The following is a 19,832-nucleotide window of genomic DNA, read 5'->3' as shown; positions in this document are numbered from 1 at the left end:
ATGTGAGAATTACAGAGGTATTTCCCTAAAACGGTTGAGAAGAATTGTGGAAGAAAAGCTTGGTGAAGAACATGCTTTTCTTCCACAGGTCAAATAGAGGATTCAGGTCAAAAAGAGGCTGTCATAATCAGATCTTCACTTTATGATAAATAGTGGAGAAATCATGGGAATATAACAAAGATCTCTATTTGAGTTTTGTAGATCTAGAAAAGGCGTATGATAAGGTGCCAAGAGAGAAGCTATTCAATACGCTACAGTTATATGTTGTCAATGGGGCATTATATTAAGCAATACTTAGTCTTTATTTGAGTTGTAAGTCAGCAGTTAGAATTGATGTAAGTACAGGAAGATGGTTTAATGTTAAATCTGGTGTGAGACAATGATGTACCTCTGTTATTCATTATATATATGGATCGCATTATGAAGGAAAGTGGTATTAAACATGATATCAGAATTGGAGATGTTAATGTGAGCGCTTTGCTTTATGCGGATGATGCTATACTTCTAAATAAATCCTGCAAGATTCCTTGACTAAATTGAATAACTGTTGTAATTGTAATAGATATGGTATGAAGGTCAGCAATAAAAAGACAAAGACAATGAAAATAGGCAGAATCATTGAACAATGCAGTTGAAAATGTCAAGATGGTAAATTAAATATGGAAATAGGCAACAGAATCAATAAAGCTGGTTTAGTAGGAAGTCGATTGAATAAATTTATATGGAATAAGAGAGAAATTCGTCGGAACACTAAATTAGCTGTATACAAGACAGTGTTCAAACCAGTTTTAACTTATGGATTAGAGAACTGGGTCAGAAGTAAAACACCTGACCAAAGACTAGAGACCACAGATATGAGAATCCTGAGAAAGAATCGAGGCGTGAACAGATGGCATCAATGGCAATATCATATTAAAAACGACGATATTAGGAAAGATCTTGACATTGTCAGCATCCAGGAATGTGTTAGCAGATCTAATCTCAGGTGGTATGGTCATTTAAACAGACTGGGCAAGGAAAGATCGGCAAAACAAGTGTTCTCTGCCAGGTTGGCAGGAAAACGACCCAGAGGAAGACCAAGATACAGGTGGATTGATATGGTACAACGCGCCTTAGAAGATAGAAATATAAGATCTGATAATCTTGGAGTCTTGACAAGTGACAGACTGATTTGGAGGAAAATTGTAGATAGGAAGTTAGTAATGATGTAATTTTTTTCATGTAGTACTATCATATCTTGTGCACCCTTTGAAGGTACATGGCAGGAATTTGATAATGATGATGACATTGTAGAAATTACTATATAAAATAAGTGACTAGTATGATTTATCATATTTGTTTTTATGGTACATCGAGAAATGATGTACCATAAAATTAGAAAATTTTATGGTACATGATTAACTCTAAATTAGAAAATCTGAAACGAAAAATTTTGTGCATGCAGTTACTAGGCATTTGCTCTTCCTTTATGACCAGTGTGCATATGCATAGCTTAGAGGAAATATTGCTAATAAATCTATCCCAAGCATCTTGATAAACTTTTTCTTGCAATTTTTTTTCTATATTTCTTTTAATTCTGTAAAATTCTAGCGAATCTAGTGTTTGTTTCTGCAATTCTAGCTGGTAATTTTTTTGTTTTTCTTCTGTAGCTGTTGCTCTTTCATAATATTGCTATTTTCAAAATTTTAATCCCTTTTTCTCTTGATCTTGTTATCCCAATAACCTCTTGTGCTGTTTGTTTTATTAATTTGCATAAGTGTATCCATTCTTCATTTTTGTCTGAGAATTTGAGTACTGCATCAGTCAATTTTGATACAGATTTCTAATACGATCTCCTTGTTGTAGGTAAGTTTTGTAGTTTTTTTTCCCACATTTTTTTATTTTCATGAGATTCTCATGATTTTTGTGATTTCCTCTAGCTAATACTATTTTTTGTGATTACCAGAAAATAGTCTGAATATATATCGTCACCTCTACAAACTGTTGTTTTTCTTACTTATGAAGGTTGTATATTGTTAACATTTGTATAGTCTATTAATGATCATAGTATTCTGGCACTCCATGTATACTTATAGATATCGTTTTTGAAAAATGATTTGATTTTTAATTTGTAAAATGATGAGAAATCTCTTAAAATTGAGTTATTTTCTTTTGGTTTATTAGCTAATCATAAATATTAAAAATTCTACACTGTGGAGATCTACATTAATAAAAGTTGCACTTTTATTAATGAAAGATTTTTAATTCTGGTCTTTCATTGTTGATCTCTGATTATAGCTACACCATAGCTTACTCTACACCACTATATATCATTACTGCCATTTCTACAGTTCACTTTAATTTTTTCTTAGTTTGTTAATACTGCAAGATTTATCTTTCTCTTTTTACTGCTTGTTGAGTTTTGTTTCTTTCCTAGCTAAGCTGCTAACATTTCAAGTAGCAACATTTAGTATATCCATTATTCCAAATAGTTTACCCATATTCTTGCTGTTGCTTCAAGTAAATTCATTCTGTTTTTTACTTTGGATGCTTCTGAGTTTATCATTTTATTATTATGAGAGGAAACCTCCACATAGCCTTTAAAGGAATTCAGACAACCGACCAGGGTTTCTGACCTAATGTCCAATCATCACCTTCTTGTGGTGCACCCCGTTGGGTATCTACCTGGATACTGAACGAACGAGGATGGGCTGGCAATTTGGGATTTAGCCAACCAAATTGTATTCTTACTGGTTAAACCAAAATACAAAATGATGGTACAACATGACAAAATTTTATGCCGGCTGGGGTGTCACCTGGTTAAACAAGGTCCCTGTTGTTTTCGCCAGGGAACCAGGGTGAACAGCGAAAAGTCAGCTACTGGAACAAATCTGAAAACACACCCCCACTCAACATCACCAGAGTTAAAGATAAGTACTATCAACATAAGAAACCTGAATTGCAAAGAAATGGAGCTAGCTGAGGAATTAGAAAAGTACCAGATCCGACATAATAGCGGTGACTGAAACAAAAAAGACAAAAACTGGTGAGATCTTTTTGAGCAATAAATACAAAATGTTATATTCAGGCAATGACAATCAAGGAAAAGAAGGAGTAGCCATAGTATTCAACACAAAATACGAGGCTAATCTTCTTGAATGGCAGGCAGTCTCAAGTAGAGTAATGGGGCAAATATGAGAAGAATGGCGAACTGCACAATGAGACTTATTTGTGCCTAGTTTTACTAAGGTTCTACTAAGGTAGAAGTGGAGAAATTTTTTGAGGATTTAGAGAAAGCATCTGACACAATGAAAAATGTAAAGTTGGTCCTTGTTGTGGATCTAAATAGCAGAGTAGGAAATGATTGTCAGAAATACAAAAATATTTTGGGAAAATTTGGAGAAAAGAGCAAAGCTAATAATGATGGCAAATATCTTTTGCGTTTCTGCTCAAGACATGGACTGGTTATTACTAACACCATGTGCCAACATAAAAATGTGCACAAATTCACATGGACAGAGAAGAGGCAAGGAATAAGAAAAGTCTCATTGACTATGTTATTGTTGATAGTGATGTTTTCTCCCTGGTGCAGGACACCAGAGTGTACAGAGGATATGAAATTGGAAGTGATCACTATTTAGTCTTGAGCAGGATAAAATTGAATTTCATATTGAAAAGAATAACATGTAAGAAAGCTTTAAAGCGAATAAAAGTTGAGCAGCTCTCAGATGTGAACTATAGACTAAAATACAGAAAGATTATTGAAAAGAAAATGAAAGAGTTTGAGAACAGGAATCAAACCTTGGAGATTCAGTGGCAAGCCTTGAAGAAAACCCTGATTGATTCAGCTAGAGAGGCATGTGGTGAAGTTGTCTGCAAGGATAGAAAAATTAGAACTACATGGTGGACAGAGGAAGTTAAAGAGGCAGTGAAAGAAAAGAAGAAAGCATATGAAAAGTTCCTGGCAAATAAGTCGGCTTGTGCTCTTAGAGAATACAGAGACAAATGTAAGAAAGCTAAACACTGTGTAAAACTAGCTAAACAAAAGTCATGGGAGGACTTTGGCAAGAACATAGAAAATAAATATCAAGAAGGTGGCAAAATATTCTGGTGGTTGTTGAAGAAGCTTAGGAATGAGTTCTGTAAAAGGAGTTAGAGATGATAAAGGTGACATGAAAACAGGAGAAAAAGATATCCTTGAAGTATGGAGTAATTACTTTGAATAACTGCTAAATGAAACAAGCAGTGAGGACAGCACACTGGTAAAAAACACTGACCAGGCCTGCAGTCAGGAATACATATCGATACTTGAAGTAGAAAAAACCATAAAGGCTTAAAATGTGGAAAGGCAGTAGGAGTAGATGATATTTGACCAGAAATGCTGAAGTACGGTCGTATAAAAGTCTTATAGTGACTCAGTGGTGCATCCAGAGGGGACAAGAGGCTCCGGCAAACCCCCCCCCCCCGAAGAAAAGGAAAAAAACACTAGAAAATTTTCCAAAAATCTATTTCTATACTACTTATGAATTAGCGATCACTGCAGATGCTCAGTCATAGGTCGTAGGCGACATAGTGTGTATTCACAAATTGTCTACTCAACTCGGCCCTCCCCAAAAGGTTAAATCATGAGTGCTCGTCTCCCTCCAAGATTAAATCCTGAGTGCGCAAGTGCAGTGGCTGCACTGCATAGTTCATAATGCTTGGACAGAGGGACTAATTCCCGATAATTGGAGTAGAGCTCTCATAGTACCCATATATAAAAAGGGAAATAAAACTGAATGTGAGAATTACAGAGGTATTTCCCTACTGAGTGTTCCTGGTAATGACAATCAAGGAAAAGAAGGAGTAGCCACAGTATTCAACACAAAATACGAGGCTAATCTTCTTGAATGGCAGTCAGTCTCAAATAGAGTAATGTGGGCAAATATGAGAATGGGGAACTGGACAATGAGACTTATTTGTGCCTATGGTCCCACAGAAGGTTCTACTAAGGAAGAAGTGGAAGAATTTTTTGATGCTTTAGAAAAAGCAACTGACACAATGAAAAAGGAAAAGTTGGTCCTTGTTGGGGATCTAAATAGCAGAGTAGGAAATGATTGTGAGACATACAAAAATATTTTGAGAAAATTTGGAGAAAAGAGGAAAGCTAATAATAATGGCAAATATCTGTTGGATTTCTGCTCAGGACATGGACTGGTTATTACTAACACCATGTTCCAACATAAAAATGTGCTCAAATTCACATGGAGAGAAGAGGCTAGGAATAAGAAAAGTCTCATTGACCATGTTATTGTTGATAGTGATGTTTTCTCCCTGGTGCAGGGCACCAGAGTGTACAGAGGATTTGAAATTGGAAGTGATCACTATTTAGTCTTGAGCAGGATAAAATTGAATTTCATATTGAAAAGAATAACATGTAAGAAAGTTTTAAAGCAAATAAAAGTTGAGCAGCTCTCAGATGTGAACTGTAGGCTAAAATACACAAAGATTATTGAAGAAAAAATGAAAGAGTTTGAGAACAGGAATCAAACCTTGGAGATTCAGTGGCAAACTCTGAAGAAAACATTGATTGATTCTGCCAGAAAGGCATGTGGTGAGGTAAGTATAAAAAAATCAGAACTCCCTGGTGGACGCAGGAAGTTAAAGAGGCAGTGAAGGAAAAGAAGAAAGCATACCAAAAGTTCCTGTTCAAATAAGTCAGCTTGTGCTCTTAGAGAATATAGAGACAAATGCAAGAATGCTAAACACTGTGTAAAACTAGCTAAACAAAAGTCATGGGAGGACTTTAGCAAGAATATAGAAAATAAATATCAAGAAGGTGGCAAAATATTCTGGAGGTTGTTGACGAAGCTTAAGAATGGAGGAAAGAGTGCTGTAAAAGGAATTAGAGAAGATGACATGAAAACGGAAGAAAAAGATATCCTTGAAGTATGGAGTAATTACTTTGAAAAACTGCTAAATGAAACAAGCAGTGATGACAGCACAGTGGTAAAAAAAACTGACCAGGCATGCAGTCAGGAATACATATCCATACTAGAAGTAGAAAAAGCCATCAAAGGCTTGAAATGTGGAAAGGCAGCAGGAGTAGATGATATTCGACCATAAATGCTGAAGTATGGTGGTATAAGAGTCTTACAGTGGCTGCACTGCATAGTTCAGAAAGCCTGGACAGAGGGACGAATTCCCGATGATTGGAGTAGAGCTCTCATAGTACCCATATATAAAAAGGGAAATAAAACTGAATGTGAGAATTACAGAGGTATTTCCCTACTGAGTGTTCCTGGCAAGATCTATGCAAGTATACTTGAGAAACGGTTGAGAAGAATTGTGGAAGAAAAGCTTGGTGAAGATCAAGCTGGATTCAGGCCAAATAGAGGCTGTCAGGATCAGATCTTCACTTTACGACAAATAGTCGAGAAAGCATGGGAATATAACAAAGATCTGTATTTAAGTTTTGTCGATCTGGAAAAGGCATATGACAAGGTGCCAAGAGAGAAGCTATTCAATACGCTTCAGTCATATGGTGTCAATGGGGCATTATATCAAACAATACTTAGTCTTTATTTGAGTTGTAAGTCAGCAGTTAGAATTGAAGGAAGTACAGGAAGATGGTTTAATGTTAAATCTGGTGTGAGACAAGGATGTACATTATCCCCTCTGTTATTCATTATCTATATGGATCACATTATGAAGGAAAGTGGTATTAAACATGATATCAAAATTGGAGATGTTAATGTCAGCTCTTTGCTTTATGCGGATGATGTTATACTTCTAAATAAATCTGCTACAAGTCTGCAAGATTCTCTGACTAAATTGAATAGCTGTTGTAATAGATATGGTATGAAGGTCAGCAATAAAAAGGCAAAAACAATGAAAATAGGCAGAATCATTGAAAATGTCAACTGTGTTATGAATGCAGAACCTGTGGAACAAGTAAAACATTTCAGCTATTTAGGCACGATTTTTACTGAAGATGGTAAATTAAATATAGGAATAGTCAACAGAATCAGCAAAGCTGGTATGGTGGGAAGTCAATTGAATAAATTCATATGGAATAAGAGAGAAATCAGTCAGAACACTAAATTAGCTGTGTACAAGACAGTGTTCAAACCAGTTTTAACTTATGGATCTTAGAGCTGGGTCAGAAGTAAAACATTTGACCAAAGACTAGAGACCACAGATATGAGAGTCCTGAGAAAGATTATAGGCATGAACAGATGGTATCAATGGCATTATCATATTAAAAACGAGGATATTAGGAAAGAACTTGACATTGTCAGCATCCAGGAATGTGTTAGCAGAGCTTATCTCAGGTGGTATGGTCACTTAAACAGAATGGGCGAGGAAAGATAAACGACCCAGAGGAAGACCAAGATATAGGTGGATTGATACGTACAAAATGCTTTAGAGAATAGAAATATAAGATCTGATAATGTTGGAGTCTTGACAAGTAACAGACTGATTTGGAGGAAAATTGTAGATATGAAATTAATGATGTAATTTTTTTCATGTAGTACTATCATATCCTGTACACCCCTTGAGGGCACATGGCAGGAATTTGATGATGATGATGTTCCTGGTAAGATATATGCAAGTATACGTGAGAAACGGTTGAGAAAAATTGTGGAAGAAAAGCTTGGTGAAGAAAAAGCTGGATTCAGGTCAAATAGAGGCTGTCAGGATCAGATCTTCACTTTATGACAAATATTGGAGTAATCATGGGAATATAACAAAGATCTGTATTTAAGTTTTGTCGATTTTGAAAAGGCATATGACAAAGTGCCAAGAGAGAAGCTATTCAATATGCTACAGTTATATGGTGTCAATTTTGGCATTATATCAAGTAATACTTTAGTCTTTATTTCAGTTGTAAATCAGCAGTTAGAATTGAAGGAAGTGCAGGAAGATGGTTTAATGTTAAATCTGGTGTTAGACAAGGATGTACATTATCCCCTCTGTTATTTATTATCTATAAGGATCACATTATGGAGGAAAGTGGTGTTAAACATGATATCAAAATTGGAGATGTTAATGTCAGTTCTTTGCTTTATACGGATGAGATTATACATCTAAATAAATCTGCTAGTAGTCTGCAAGATTCACTGACTAAATTGAATAACTGTTATAATTGTAATAGATATGGTATGAAGGTCAGCAATAAAAAGACAAAGACAATGAAAATAGGCAGAATCAGTGAAAATGTCAACTGTGTTGTGAATGGAGAACCTGTGGAACAAGTAAAACATTTCAGCTACTTAGGCACATATTTTAGTGAAGATGGTAAATTAAATATAGAAATAGACAACAGAATCAACAAAGCTGGTATGGTAGGAAGTCAACTGAATAAATTTATATGGAATAAGGGAGAAATTAGCCAGAACACTAAATTAGCTGTATACAAAGTGTTCAAACCAATTTTAACTTATGGATCTGAGAGCTGGGTCAGAAATAAAACACTTGACCAAAGACTAGAGACCGCAGATATGAGAGTCCTGAGAAAGATTCGAGGCGTGAACAGATGGCATCAATGGCAATATCATATTAAAAACGAGGATATTAGGAAAGAACTTGACATTGTCAGCATCCAGGAATGCGTTAGCAGAGCTAATCTCAGGTTGTATAGTCACTTAAACAGAATGGGCGAGGAAAGATTAGCAAAGCAAGTGTTCTCTGCCAGGTTGGCAGGAAAACGACCCATGGGAAGACCAAGAAATAGGTGGATTGATGTGGTACAAAGTGCCTTAGACGATAGAAATGTAAGATCTGATAATGTTGGAGTCTTGACAAGTAACAGACTGATTTGGAGGAAAATTGTAGATAGGAAGTTAGTAATGATGTAAATTTTTCATGTAGTACTGTCATATCCTGTACACCCCCCGTTGAGGGTACATTGCAGGAATTTGATGATGATATTTTTATTATTTATTATTATTTTTTTTAAGAGACAGTATTACTGACCTCTTGCTCAGTCCCCATCCTGGAGGACTAGGGTGTCTCTCTTAGTTTGGCACCTCTCCCTTGACTTGTCTGGCTATGGTGAACTGGTAGTCATCGTGCTACTGGCTTAGCTCTCAGGAGTAACTCATTGCCAAAATTAATGCATCAAATTATATTTTCGAAAAATCAGTGTTGTGTTTACTGTTCTTCCTATTATTATTTATTGACTCTGCTTCTTCAAACAATGGTACAGCATTTCTACTACTATTCACTGTGTGGAACTCCCATTGACTTATATATTATTATTCTAATATGGTATCTCTTTGGAGTCCAGAGCCTCATCATAGGAGACCCACACTAACTTTTATACACACGACCTATCATATCCCTCCTTAAACTCACTGTCAGGTCATTCATAACTAATTCTGGCAATCCATTCCACTCATTCATTCCAAAAAATCTAGTCCACACACCCTTACATGGATAACCTCTGGTTCTCTTCTTCTTTTCTCTTTCATCATCTGTGTGGATGATGATGAGGCCGAACGAACTCTTTCCACTTCCATCTGTCCCTGGAGAGTCCGAACGGTTCTGTCCAGTTTGGTGTCATTTGTTGTGATTTGGTTTTCAAGTCCTCTTTTATTTCGTCTATCCATCTAATTCTGGGCCTATTCTCTATTTGTCATGTATTGGAAAAATTTCCTTTTTATCAATTTTATAAAAACTCCTTTAATATCTTGTAAGTTTCTATTCATGTCACCTGTTTTCCACCTATCAGCTAAACTTTATAATCTACACACACCTTCAACCTGTCCTGATAGAACATTCCGCAGACCTGTTACCAGCATGGTCACTTGTCTCTGCATCCTCTCAACCATCTCCTAATTCCCAAGAAACATCAGTGATCAAATCTGTGCACTATAGTCAGATGTAGCCAAGTCATAGCCTTATAAAGAGGGATAATAATCTTTACTTCCTAGTTTTTTTTTTTCTTCAAAATCCAGTTAATCCTCAGCTGTTTTACCAACTTTGTAATATGTCCCTGAACTTCAACTCTCAGTGCACCATTATCTCCTATTTACAGACCAATTAATGAGATATTAATCCCATCTCATATGTTAAGGGTGTATATATCAGAAAAAAAATAGCCAAAGTTCTCAGCAAATATGATTTCCATGCTATTTTCAAACCTTTCATTCAGCTAGCTACTTTCATATTGTTCTCCTAAAGATCATCTACATCCTGTTGAACATTCTGGAGTGTATAAAGTGTCTTGTGCCTGCAGTTTGCCATACTTTAGACAGACTGGTAGATTAGTTAACATTTGCCTTGAAGAACCCAAAAATTATAATCAAGATCATCTGTATAGCAAGTCATGATTGGCAGACCATGCTCTGGGATCAGATGGAGAAAAACATCTATATTACATTGAAGTCATTACAGATTTGAGAGGCTATTCTTAGAATCAGCATCAGCTATGAAGCACTCTCCCAACCTTGAGTATGGTTGTATTAATTTACCAAAGATCTGGGAGACTTGTCCTATTAAGAGCTAATAGCCAGACCTCTCTGAATTAATTTAGTAGTTGTCTGATCTATAGAGCGTGTCATAAAAGGACATTAGGTGTCAGTTAGTGTTAGTTAAATTGTTTCTGCAATTACCGCTAAGCATTATTATGAAGTTTTTATTTTAACTGGTCTGTAGTTTTTTACTTAGAGCCTCTGTAGCTCAGTCAGTATAGTCAAAGCCCTTTGGTCAGAAAGACCTGGGTTCAATTCCTGTCCATGACATGAGGAACCTTTACTGGTCTCTTTTGACTAAAGGTTAGTTAGCCAGTCTCTCTAATTTATTTTTTAAAATCTGGGTATGCAATCTGATACTGTTTGCCTTATGATAACACCTTGAGCATTTTCCATACAAGGAATTTGCTTTCCCTTGCAGTTTTTTTTAAGTTTGTAAATATGAATTATTAAAAAAATAATAATAATAATAGACAACAAAATTAGATTTTTAAGAACAGGTGAAGGGCTCAGAGTTTGATCATATAAAAAAAATTAAAATTAAAATATTAGAAGGAAATTAGGTATTTATAGTTGTTGCAACTGGTCTCCATCCCATCATCCTGTCTCGAGAGAGACAGGATGATGGGGGTGGAGCCAATTTGCAACATGTAAAGACTAGTGAAGCTAGAACATGCAGATGTCTAATCCTTGATAAGTAGAAAAAGAATTCATGGAAGTGCATCCTAGTTTACTTTGCTAGTAGTATAATTAACACATATATTAACTTGATCATTGAAAGTACTGAGGCATTTTGAAAGTCAGTCATTTATCATTTGTTTACTATCTCTCTTTAGGTTGTGTGCCCTGTTTGTCGTCTTCCAATAGCCTTCTCCTTTCTAATAAATGAGACTTTCCCACCACCTTGTGAACTTGAAGCCATTTGTGAGTTTAATGTTACTCCTGAAATCGAAGAATTACAACAGAAAATGGCATCTCTTTTTAGAAAGCAGAAATCAAAAGGGGGCATTATTGACATAGAAGCAGAAAAGAACAAATTTTTACTTGAAATATCGGTAAGTGATATAACAAGATTTAAATCTTAAAAGATGGTATCTTACATTTATTTATTTATTTTTTTATTATACATATTGCATTATTTTTTGATTACTACTGGGATAAGAATGAAGTTAAATCACCTTGGTTAGTATAAGGTTCGAAATGTTGAATGATTTGAATAAATGTATTCAGTTTCAGATTTTATTGGAAAATTTCCATTAAAAGTTATTGTGAAAAAAATTGGTTTCTCACTTTAGATCCTTATTAAGAACAGATTAAGGTTGATAAATTATTTCACATAATTATTCAGAAGCAGCAAAAAGATAGGCTTATACATAGGAGAGTAAAGTAAGTAAAGTTAAAATTGTCCTTGGAATTTGTGCTTACAGAGCTCTCCTTTGTGAACTTTGTCAGCATGAATATGTTCAATAACTTATCCAGAATATTCAAAGAATTTCAGACCATAAAAGGTCCTCTGCTCCTCTTAAAACTATATGCACGTGTGCACGCATACAAAACTGTGTACGTAAATACATATACTCGTACATGTAAAAAATTATACATACATTCATACATATTGGTAATATAGAAATACTATCACCATAACAAAGACTTATTGCAAGCTTGAGTTTTCTGTGGTTTTGGAGATGCTTGTTGTAGTTTCAGTATGATGGTCACATAATGTAAAGAATATAAAAAAAAAAAATTTAAGAAAAATTTAAAAGAAAATTAAAATAAACTTTAAGAAAGTACTAGTTTTGCAAACTAAAGCAGGCTCACTTTGTCAGAAGCTTATTGACGTTTCAAAGAAGGTTTAAAAAACACTAGAGAAGTTAACCTTACATGCTGAAAGAATATAATCAAATGTTTTAAGGGAATGTGTACTAGATATATTTCTAGGTACTTATATGGCTTTTAATAAAATTCTGTATTTTTCTACATGTCTAAGCCATATAAGTTTCTAGAACTAAAAAAGAATACAATGAATTAAAAAATAACTGAATTAAAAGTTTGAGAACTTTCCACCAGATTCATCTTATTGAAATACTGCATAAAAAATGCTGGCTAACTTATTTAGGAATCTTTTGAAAAGAAAAGGCATAGAAAGACACCCATAGTAAGCTCAAAATTTGGCTTTATGTTGGTATTTTCATCATCTGGGTAGGTTCAAAGGAGTGAATGGAACATTTTACAAATTAATGCTTTGCATCCCAGTATTTTTTTTTTTTTTTTTTTTTTTATGTTGGCAAATACACAGGAGGTTGGTTGGACAACCTATAGTACATTAGTACCGTGTATGGGTAGTGGGTTTGAGAAAGGAAGAATTTGTTTACATTTGATTTGAATGACTTTAAATTGTATTCCTTGGGAAACACATCAGGTGGAAGACTGTTCCACAGTGCAGCAGTTGCAGGGATGAAGGAAGAGGAAAAGAAACTTGTTCTGTTTGTTTTTAGGTGTACTGTGAAGGGATGTTGTGCAGCTGCTGCATGTGTTCCAATGAGCTTAGTACTGTGCGGAGGAATTATTGATAAGTTTTAAGAGGTATACCGTGAGTAGACATATCGATACGAAATTAATAATAGAAAAAACTCGCATACAAAGATTATTTAATAGTATAATTTTCGTCTGTGTGTCACAGGCATCTTCAGTACATTAAGCTCAAATTAAACAACTGACAATTCCAAAAAGCGCCACCTAAGTAGCTGGTGTAAGATAACTAAAAAGGTCAATAAATTTCCTTTAAAAAAAAAAAAAAAAATCGATACAATAAAAAGTTAGGAAAGATTAGCTGATTTGTAAAGTACTATCTCCCATAAAGGGGATAGACGTAAGCCGTCGGATCTGTTTAAGTTAGGAGAATGAAGTAGAGTTTCACGTTTCTTTATAAAGGCGTTCCATGAGAAACTGACTTTTGTGAAGAACTCTTGTCTTTCTCCAATGAACTCTGTGTCTAGTGAAGATCGCATGTTCTGCAAGTCCAGACTTTTCAGGTTTAAAGTATTCAATATAAGATTGGTGTTCTTCTAGCCGAATAGAGGCAGATCTTCCCATTTGTCTGAAATAAGATAATCCACAAGAGCATGGAATCTGGTAGACACCTGGTTGATTAAGATGTGGAAGCTTGTCCTTTGGAGAAGTGAGAAGGGTGGAGATTTTTCTGAAAGGTTGAAAGGCAACAAAACTATTCAGTGGTTTTAAAACTTTTGCTATACGTTCACTGATTCCTTGTACATAAGGGATAGTAAATGCGTGTTATTTCTTTCTCAAAGATCTCAAACTGTCTGGAAGTTTGGGTATTGTCAAAAAGGATACTGGTAAAAAATGGTTCTTTTTTTATGGGAATAGTACAGAACTGGGTTTTATTGGCATTGAAATTTATGAGGTTATCCGAATCCATTGTAGGATGGCTTGGAGATCGGAGTTGAGGGTGGTGGTGGTTGATGTTCTGTAGGTTGAGGTGAGTTGTGTAGGGTAAGGCTTATCAAATACAAGCGAGGAGTGTAGTGTGCTGTCGTCTGCAAAACTGTGTATTGGGTTGGAGGTCAATTGTAGTAGGTCATTGATATATAGCAGGGAGAGTATCAAGTTCACTTTTGAACTTAAACTGCAAGAAGTTACCTTTCCTTGACATTCTCTTAGAAGTCTGAGGATAAGAATATTTCTCAGTGTACAGGACGCTCACCAACACATGTAGATTTCTGCATGCTTCTCTCACCACCACCCATCATAGTAGATGGGTATGATTAAAACATTCTCTCTCTCTCTCTGTGTGTGTGTTTTGATCAGTGATCTTGAGATGGCAGCATCTCCAGTTCCATTGATAAAAGAAACATAAAATATTTTTTATTTCATGCTGCTTGCTTTATTTCTTAATGAACATGTGCTCAAGGCAATAGGATTTTAAAAACTCCACCTAAGATATTGACTAACAAGCAAGAATTTAAAAAGTTTCGTAATCTTTCTGTACATCTTCAGTATCCCTGACGGAATCTTATTTACTAGAGCTGTGACATAAAAGTAGTTTTCACTCCACTTTATAAAGATATCCAGGTTCTTACGGACTCCCACCCCCCAAAAAAAAGAAAGAAAAAAAAAGGGGGGAAAATACAAGATTATAAGATTTAGCTGTTTTGGCTAAACAGAACATTCCAGAGAGATCCTCATGTCAGAACATTTCAAAAATGTTGAAAAGACAACACAATGTGGACTGGCCTGACAGCTACTGGAGTTACTAAAGTGAGTGCTATCTTTGTTAAATTTAGTCTTCTGCAATGGCCCATGATTAATAATCTTGTCAACAGCACAACATTTCTTTCTATAAGTTGTTGGCACAGTATGAGGCTGAAAGATATCATGAATAAGTTGATATATTTCATAGTATCACATTTTAATTAAGGTTTCAATGAGTGTCAGCCATCATGTGTAGCAAAAAACAGAAATGCCTTACATTGAAAATAGCTTTTGTAAGGAAATTTGGGCCTTTGGAAATGATATGCACCCCTTACTCGATGCAATAAGAACCAAGGCTTAATACTGCAACAGGTTTGATCTTCATTCATCAAAAATTTTATGCCTGTGGACCTGAACTACAACACATGATTTTATCGAACATAGAACTCTCAACTAGCTTTCCTGCTTCCACATATTTCATTGTTTAGTTTAAGTTTGTAATCTATTGTTTACTTTCATTGCCTAAAGTTATGGTAATGGTTGAGCCTGGACAAGCGTTGGGCCTTTTCTTGTAATATCTCAGCTGTGCAGCATGCTGGATGGCTTGTCTGTTACAGAGGGGAATCCAACTGTCTAATTAAACCATTGTGATGGCCATCAAGAAGTGTTGCTGACATACACCCTCTGTCCAAAAAGAAACCGAACTTTTTGAAAATAGAAGAAACCAGTGGCACTACCTATTGTATCTTTTTGTTGTCGAAAGCGGCAACCTTCATTAGTGTTATGTCAACTGTTTATGACATTTGTTTCATTAGAAGCCGAGTTATAATGCCAAGAGTGACAGTGTGTTTTGAACGAACGGTTGGAAAATGAGTTTCAAACAGAAAGCTGTGATTGACTTTTGTGTTAAACTTGGTAAAAGTTTTACCGAAATGCATCAAATTCTTCGAAAAGCTTTTTTTAACTTGGGTTTATTATGTATTCAAGATACCAAGTAATTTTACATAAACTTGGTTTTTAATCCTATTTCCCAAGTGAGCAAACAGACAAGTAAGTCAAGTTGCACCTGCACATTGTGCAAGTCTAGGCAACTCATTGTAGTGCCATACTAGGCAACTCGTGGTAAAGGTGGATTAACACGTTCGCTGCCAACTACGAGTATACTCATAGTTCGTATATGAGCTTCACAAGCCAACTACGAGTATACTCGTATGTCGATTTACTGACCTCCTATGTCAAACACGAGTTAACCCTTAATATATTTACCTTAATTTGGACCCTCGGATTCTGAATAAAGCGGAGAGCACGTCTGGGGATTTGGTAGAAGGGAAATAATTTCAACTAAAATATTGTATATTATATATGTGCCTCAGAAGCCAACTACGAATATACTCGTATGTCGATTACCAATCTCCTAGGCCCAGTGCGAGTTAATCCGTAGTATAATACGTAATTTGTAAATCAATTTAAAACTAATAAAATCAATAAAAATAAAAACCAATCAATAAAATAAAAAAAGCAATTTATTCAAATTAAGAATGGTACATTTTAAAACAATTTCCACGCACAATGGTGGTTTTTCTTAGCAAACAGGACAATAATAACATGTTTCGCATGTTCGTTTGTTTCATGTACACACACACTCATGGCTTTGTCGGGTGATTCTTTTTTTTCTCTTGGTAGTAAAATTTCCAAATAATGAAAATCCCAATTCCTCCTGATATTCTCGGATGCTGTAAGCTCATATATTCCAACAAAAACTGAGATAAATTGATCTCTAAATTTTAATGCAGTCATTGCATTTCCAGTAATCATGTTATAAAATTTATGCGCATTTTGAATGTATACCCCAAAAATGCGCATTGCCAATTTCTTTGGCCATCTAATTGACTTTCGTAAGGTGGAATAGTAAGAAAGCATTTGATCAGAAAGATCGGTGCCTGACATCCCCAAATTATAATCTCTAACGATGTTTGGTTTTAATTGAAATTTACCATTCCGATTTTGCGTTTCAACCATTTCAAATTTGTGCATATTTGAAATGGAAAGAACTTCCCTCTTATCCTTCCATTTGCTGACTACAACAGGACCTCTTCTTTGCCAGACAAATTCCCCTTTCTTTAGTTTCTTCTGAATAACATCTGGTGGATTGTTTTTCCTATTATTTTATCAGCGTTCCACACATGTATGATTTTCTGTCGGTAAGCGATTCCATCAGAGCTACAGAATTATAAAAATTATCCATATGCAATACATAACCCCTGTCTAAATATTTTTCCATCAAGTGGAATACAAGATCATATGCATGACCCATTTTCGCTAAAGAGGATTCTGATTTTTCTGTATAAATATTTATTTTCATCACCAATCCATTCGATTCGCATAGTTCATAGAATTTCACGCCATATTTATGTTTTTTGTTTTTTATGTATTGCCGAAACGCCAGTCTATCGCGCCACAACACCACTGACTCATCAATACGAGATTACTCGTAGTGGGCGTATGAAACAAAATTCTGTCTGATAAGACGGCTACGAGATTACTCGTAGTGACCTTGAAGACGCAAAAAGGGCTTGGCGTACAGGAACAAACTATGCCTGAGGAGCGTGGCAGTGAACGTGTTAAGCTATGATCATTTTCCTTAGTATTTTTCCCTTAATGTAAAGCACATCTCCTTGCAGAGATGTATGATGCTATGCATTAACTACCCATATCGGTTTCGACCTCTATTCAGGTCTCGTCAGTGGGAGCCAGACCTAACAATGCTAAGGTTGAAGTAATGCAGAGCTTATGAATTTTACTTAAACAAGTTGCCACAAGGTGTTTTGACCTTATTAAATAAAATCTCAGGACAAGAGATAGATGTAGAAAGTCTTTTTAACTTGAGTTTATTATGTATTCAAGATATCAAGTAATTTTATATAAACTTGGTTTTTAATCCTATTTCCCAAGTGAGCAAACAGACGAATAAGTCAAGTTTGTGCCTGCATGTAGTGTGTCTGGGCAACTTATGGTAGTGCAACTCATGGTAGTGCCATACTAGGCAACTCGTGGTAAAGGTGGATTAAGCTCTGATTACTTTCCTTAGTATTTTTCCCTTAATGTAAAGCACATCCCCATGCGGAGATGTATGATGCTATGCATTAAAGACAACGGTCACTACCCAGTGGGAGCCAGACCTGACAATGCTAAGGTTGAAGTAATGCAGAGCTTAATGAATTTTACCTAAACAAGTTGCTACAAGGTGCTTTGACCTTATTAAATAAAATCTCAGGATGAGAGATAGATGTAGAAAATTTTTTTAACTTGGGTTTATTATGTATTCAAGATACCAAGTAATTTTATATAAACTTGGTTATTATTGCAGGTACAAACTTGACTTACTTGTCTGTTTGCTCATGATGAATGAGCAAATGGTGATGAATGCTTATCTCGTACTCAAGTTTACAAGTGGTTTAAGCCATTTCAAAGTGGTCGTGACTCTTGAAGATGACGAAAAGTCAGACTGTCCAAAAACTGGACCCAGCGAAGTTAACATCCAAAAAGTGCATGATTTCATCAAAGAAAACCAAAATGGTCCATTAGATTGATTGAAGATGAAGTGGGGATTCTAAAATGAACTGTGCACAACATCTTCACTGAGAGTTTGGGCCTTCATAAATTGAATTCGCGATTTGTTCCCCACAAGTTGATCGATGACCAAAAAATGTATCGAATTGAACACTGCAAGAACCTCATTAAAACCACTCGTAAGGACTCAAATTTCTTGAATGATCGTTACTGGTGATAAAATGTGGTATTTTGATAATGAGCTCGAAACAAAGTGGCAGAGTGCTGAGTGGAGACTAGAAAAGTTGAGCAGAGGGACATCCAAAAAAAAAGTCACTTGGAGAAGTCAAAAGTAAAGACAATGCTGATTTGTTTCTATGATTCCAAGGGCATGATCCACAAAGAATTCGTTCCGCCTGGCCAAATGGTCAATGGTGAGTTTTATCTCGAAGTCTTGAAGCGATTGATAGTGAGAATTCATCGCGTACGGCATGAATATCGTGATGCAGGCAGGTGGTCACTTTTGCATGATAATGCACCATCTCATCGTTTTAACACCCTGTGACTTCTTTCTCTTCCCCGACTTCATTTGCCGATGAAAGGAAAGTGATATGACCCCATCGAAAATGTTCAAGCGACAGTAACCTCAATGGTATCCCAAAAACCGATATAAAAAAACTCATTTAATGAATTAATTGACCATGCCAAACGCTGTATCAAAGCTGAGAGAGGGTATATTGATTGAAATAAATGATTTGAGTAATTATAATTGGCCTGTGTTTTATTTTCTATCAAAAGTTCAGTTTCTTTTTGGACAAAGGGTGTATGATCCTCCTTTTGTGCATGTTTAAATGAAAGAATATGAATTAACATCGTGGGTAACCGGCAGGAGTAAATGTGACTCATTGAAGCAGATGCTATTTGACACTGGGTGGAGCTCTGGCTCTGTTGGTCAAATAAACTGGCAGGTTTTAAAAATTCCTATCTGAAGGGCAGGTCTGGCATGCACCATTAAGTAGATAGGGAATGTTAAAGTAGCTCCTTCTAGAAATGTGAAGTTGGTTGCTCATCCTAGAATGCTGGTGTTCATCAAAAGCCTGTAAAATTACTGTTGATGACATTGTTATAGTTGTGTGCCCATAGAGGTTCTCACCATGTCTCTATGCATCCTCAGAGATTAACTTTGACTCTCTAACAATGGTAGACCTGTTAGGTTTAGTTGGTAAACTTGATGGGATGACGCACCATAATAATAGACTCTGCAGTGATATGTTACAAATAAGATCCCAAATAGGGTTAGTCTTAGTTTGAGATCATAATATTTAGAGGTAAGATAGTTAAGTTAGATATAAGGAGGTCTTGTAAGTTAGAATAAGCTAGTTTAAGATGAATCAGAGATCATGTGCTTAGTCAAATCCATTATCAGTTAATGGTGAGCATTCAACTAGCTGAATCCTCAGCAGCCCTGACCTAGCATTAATGTGGTGTTGGTTCTCCATTGCTGCAAACATATGGCTCATTCTATTGATGCCATATTTGTAGTTAGATGCTTGCCATATCATGCTCATGTACATTGGGAACTTGAACACCTTTAGGTTCTTAACATGGAATGACTGAATGCTTCTAAGCCAGAAT

General features: G+C 35.6%; 1 protein-coding gene across 2 annotated transcripts in view; it reads left to right on the top strand.

Annotated features, from left to right (window-relative positions):
- The window catches only part of LOC150107081 (uncharacterized), a 183,417-nt gene that overhangs the window by 134,797 nt on the left and 28,788 nt on the right, over nucleotides 1-19,832 (top strand). For both annotated transcript variants that reach the window (XM_090390987.1, XM_090390988.1), the window contains one exon: nucleotides 11,273-11,491. In XM_090390987.1, coding sequence (XP_090247113.1) covers nucleotides 11,273-11,491 — 219 coding nt within the window. The remainder of the gene's footprint in view (nucleotides 1-11,272; nucleotides 11,492-19,832) is intronic.

Source organism: Typopeltis vanoorti, chromosome 4 (genome assembly GCF_054136105.1).
Source record: "Typopeltis vanoorti isolate ZY-2024b chromosome 4, IOZ_Tvanoo_1.0, whole genome shotgun sequence".
NCBI lineage: Eukaryota > Metazoa > Arthropoda > Arachnida > Uropygi > Thelyphonidae > Typopeltis > Typopeltis vanoorti.
This window is presented reverse-complemented; position numbering and strand designations above follow the sequence as displayed.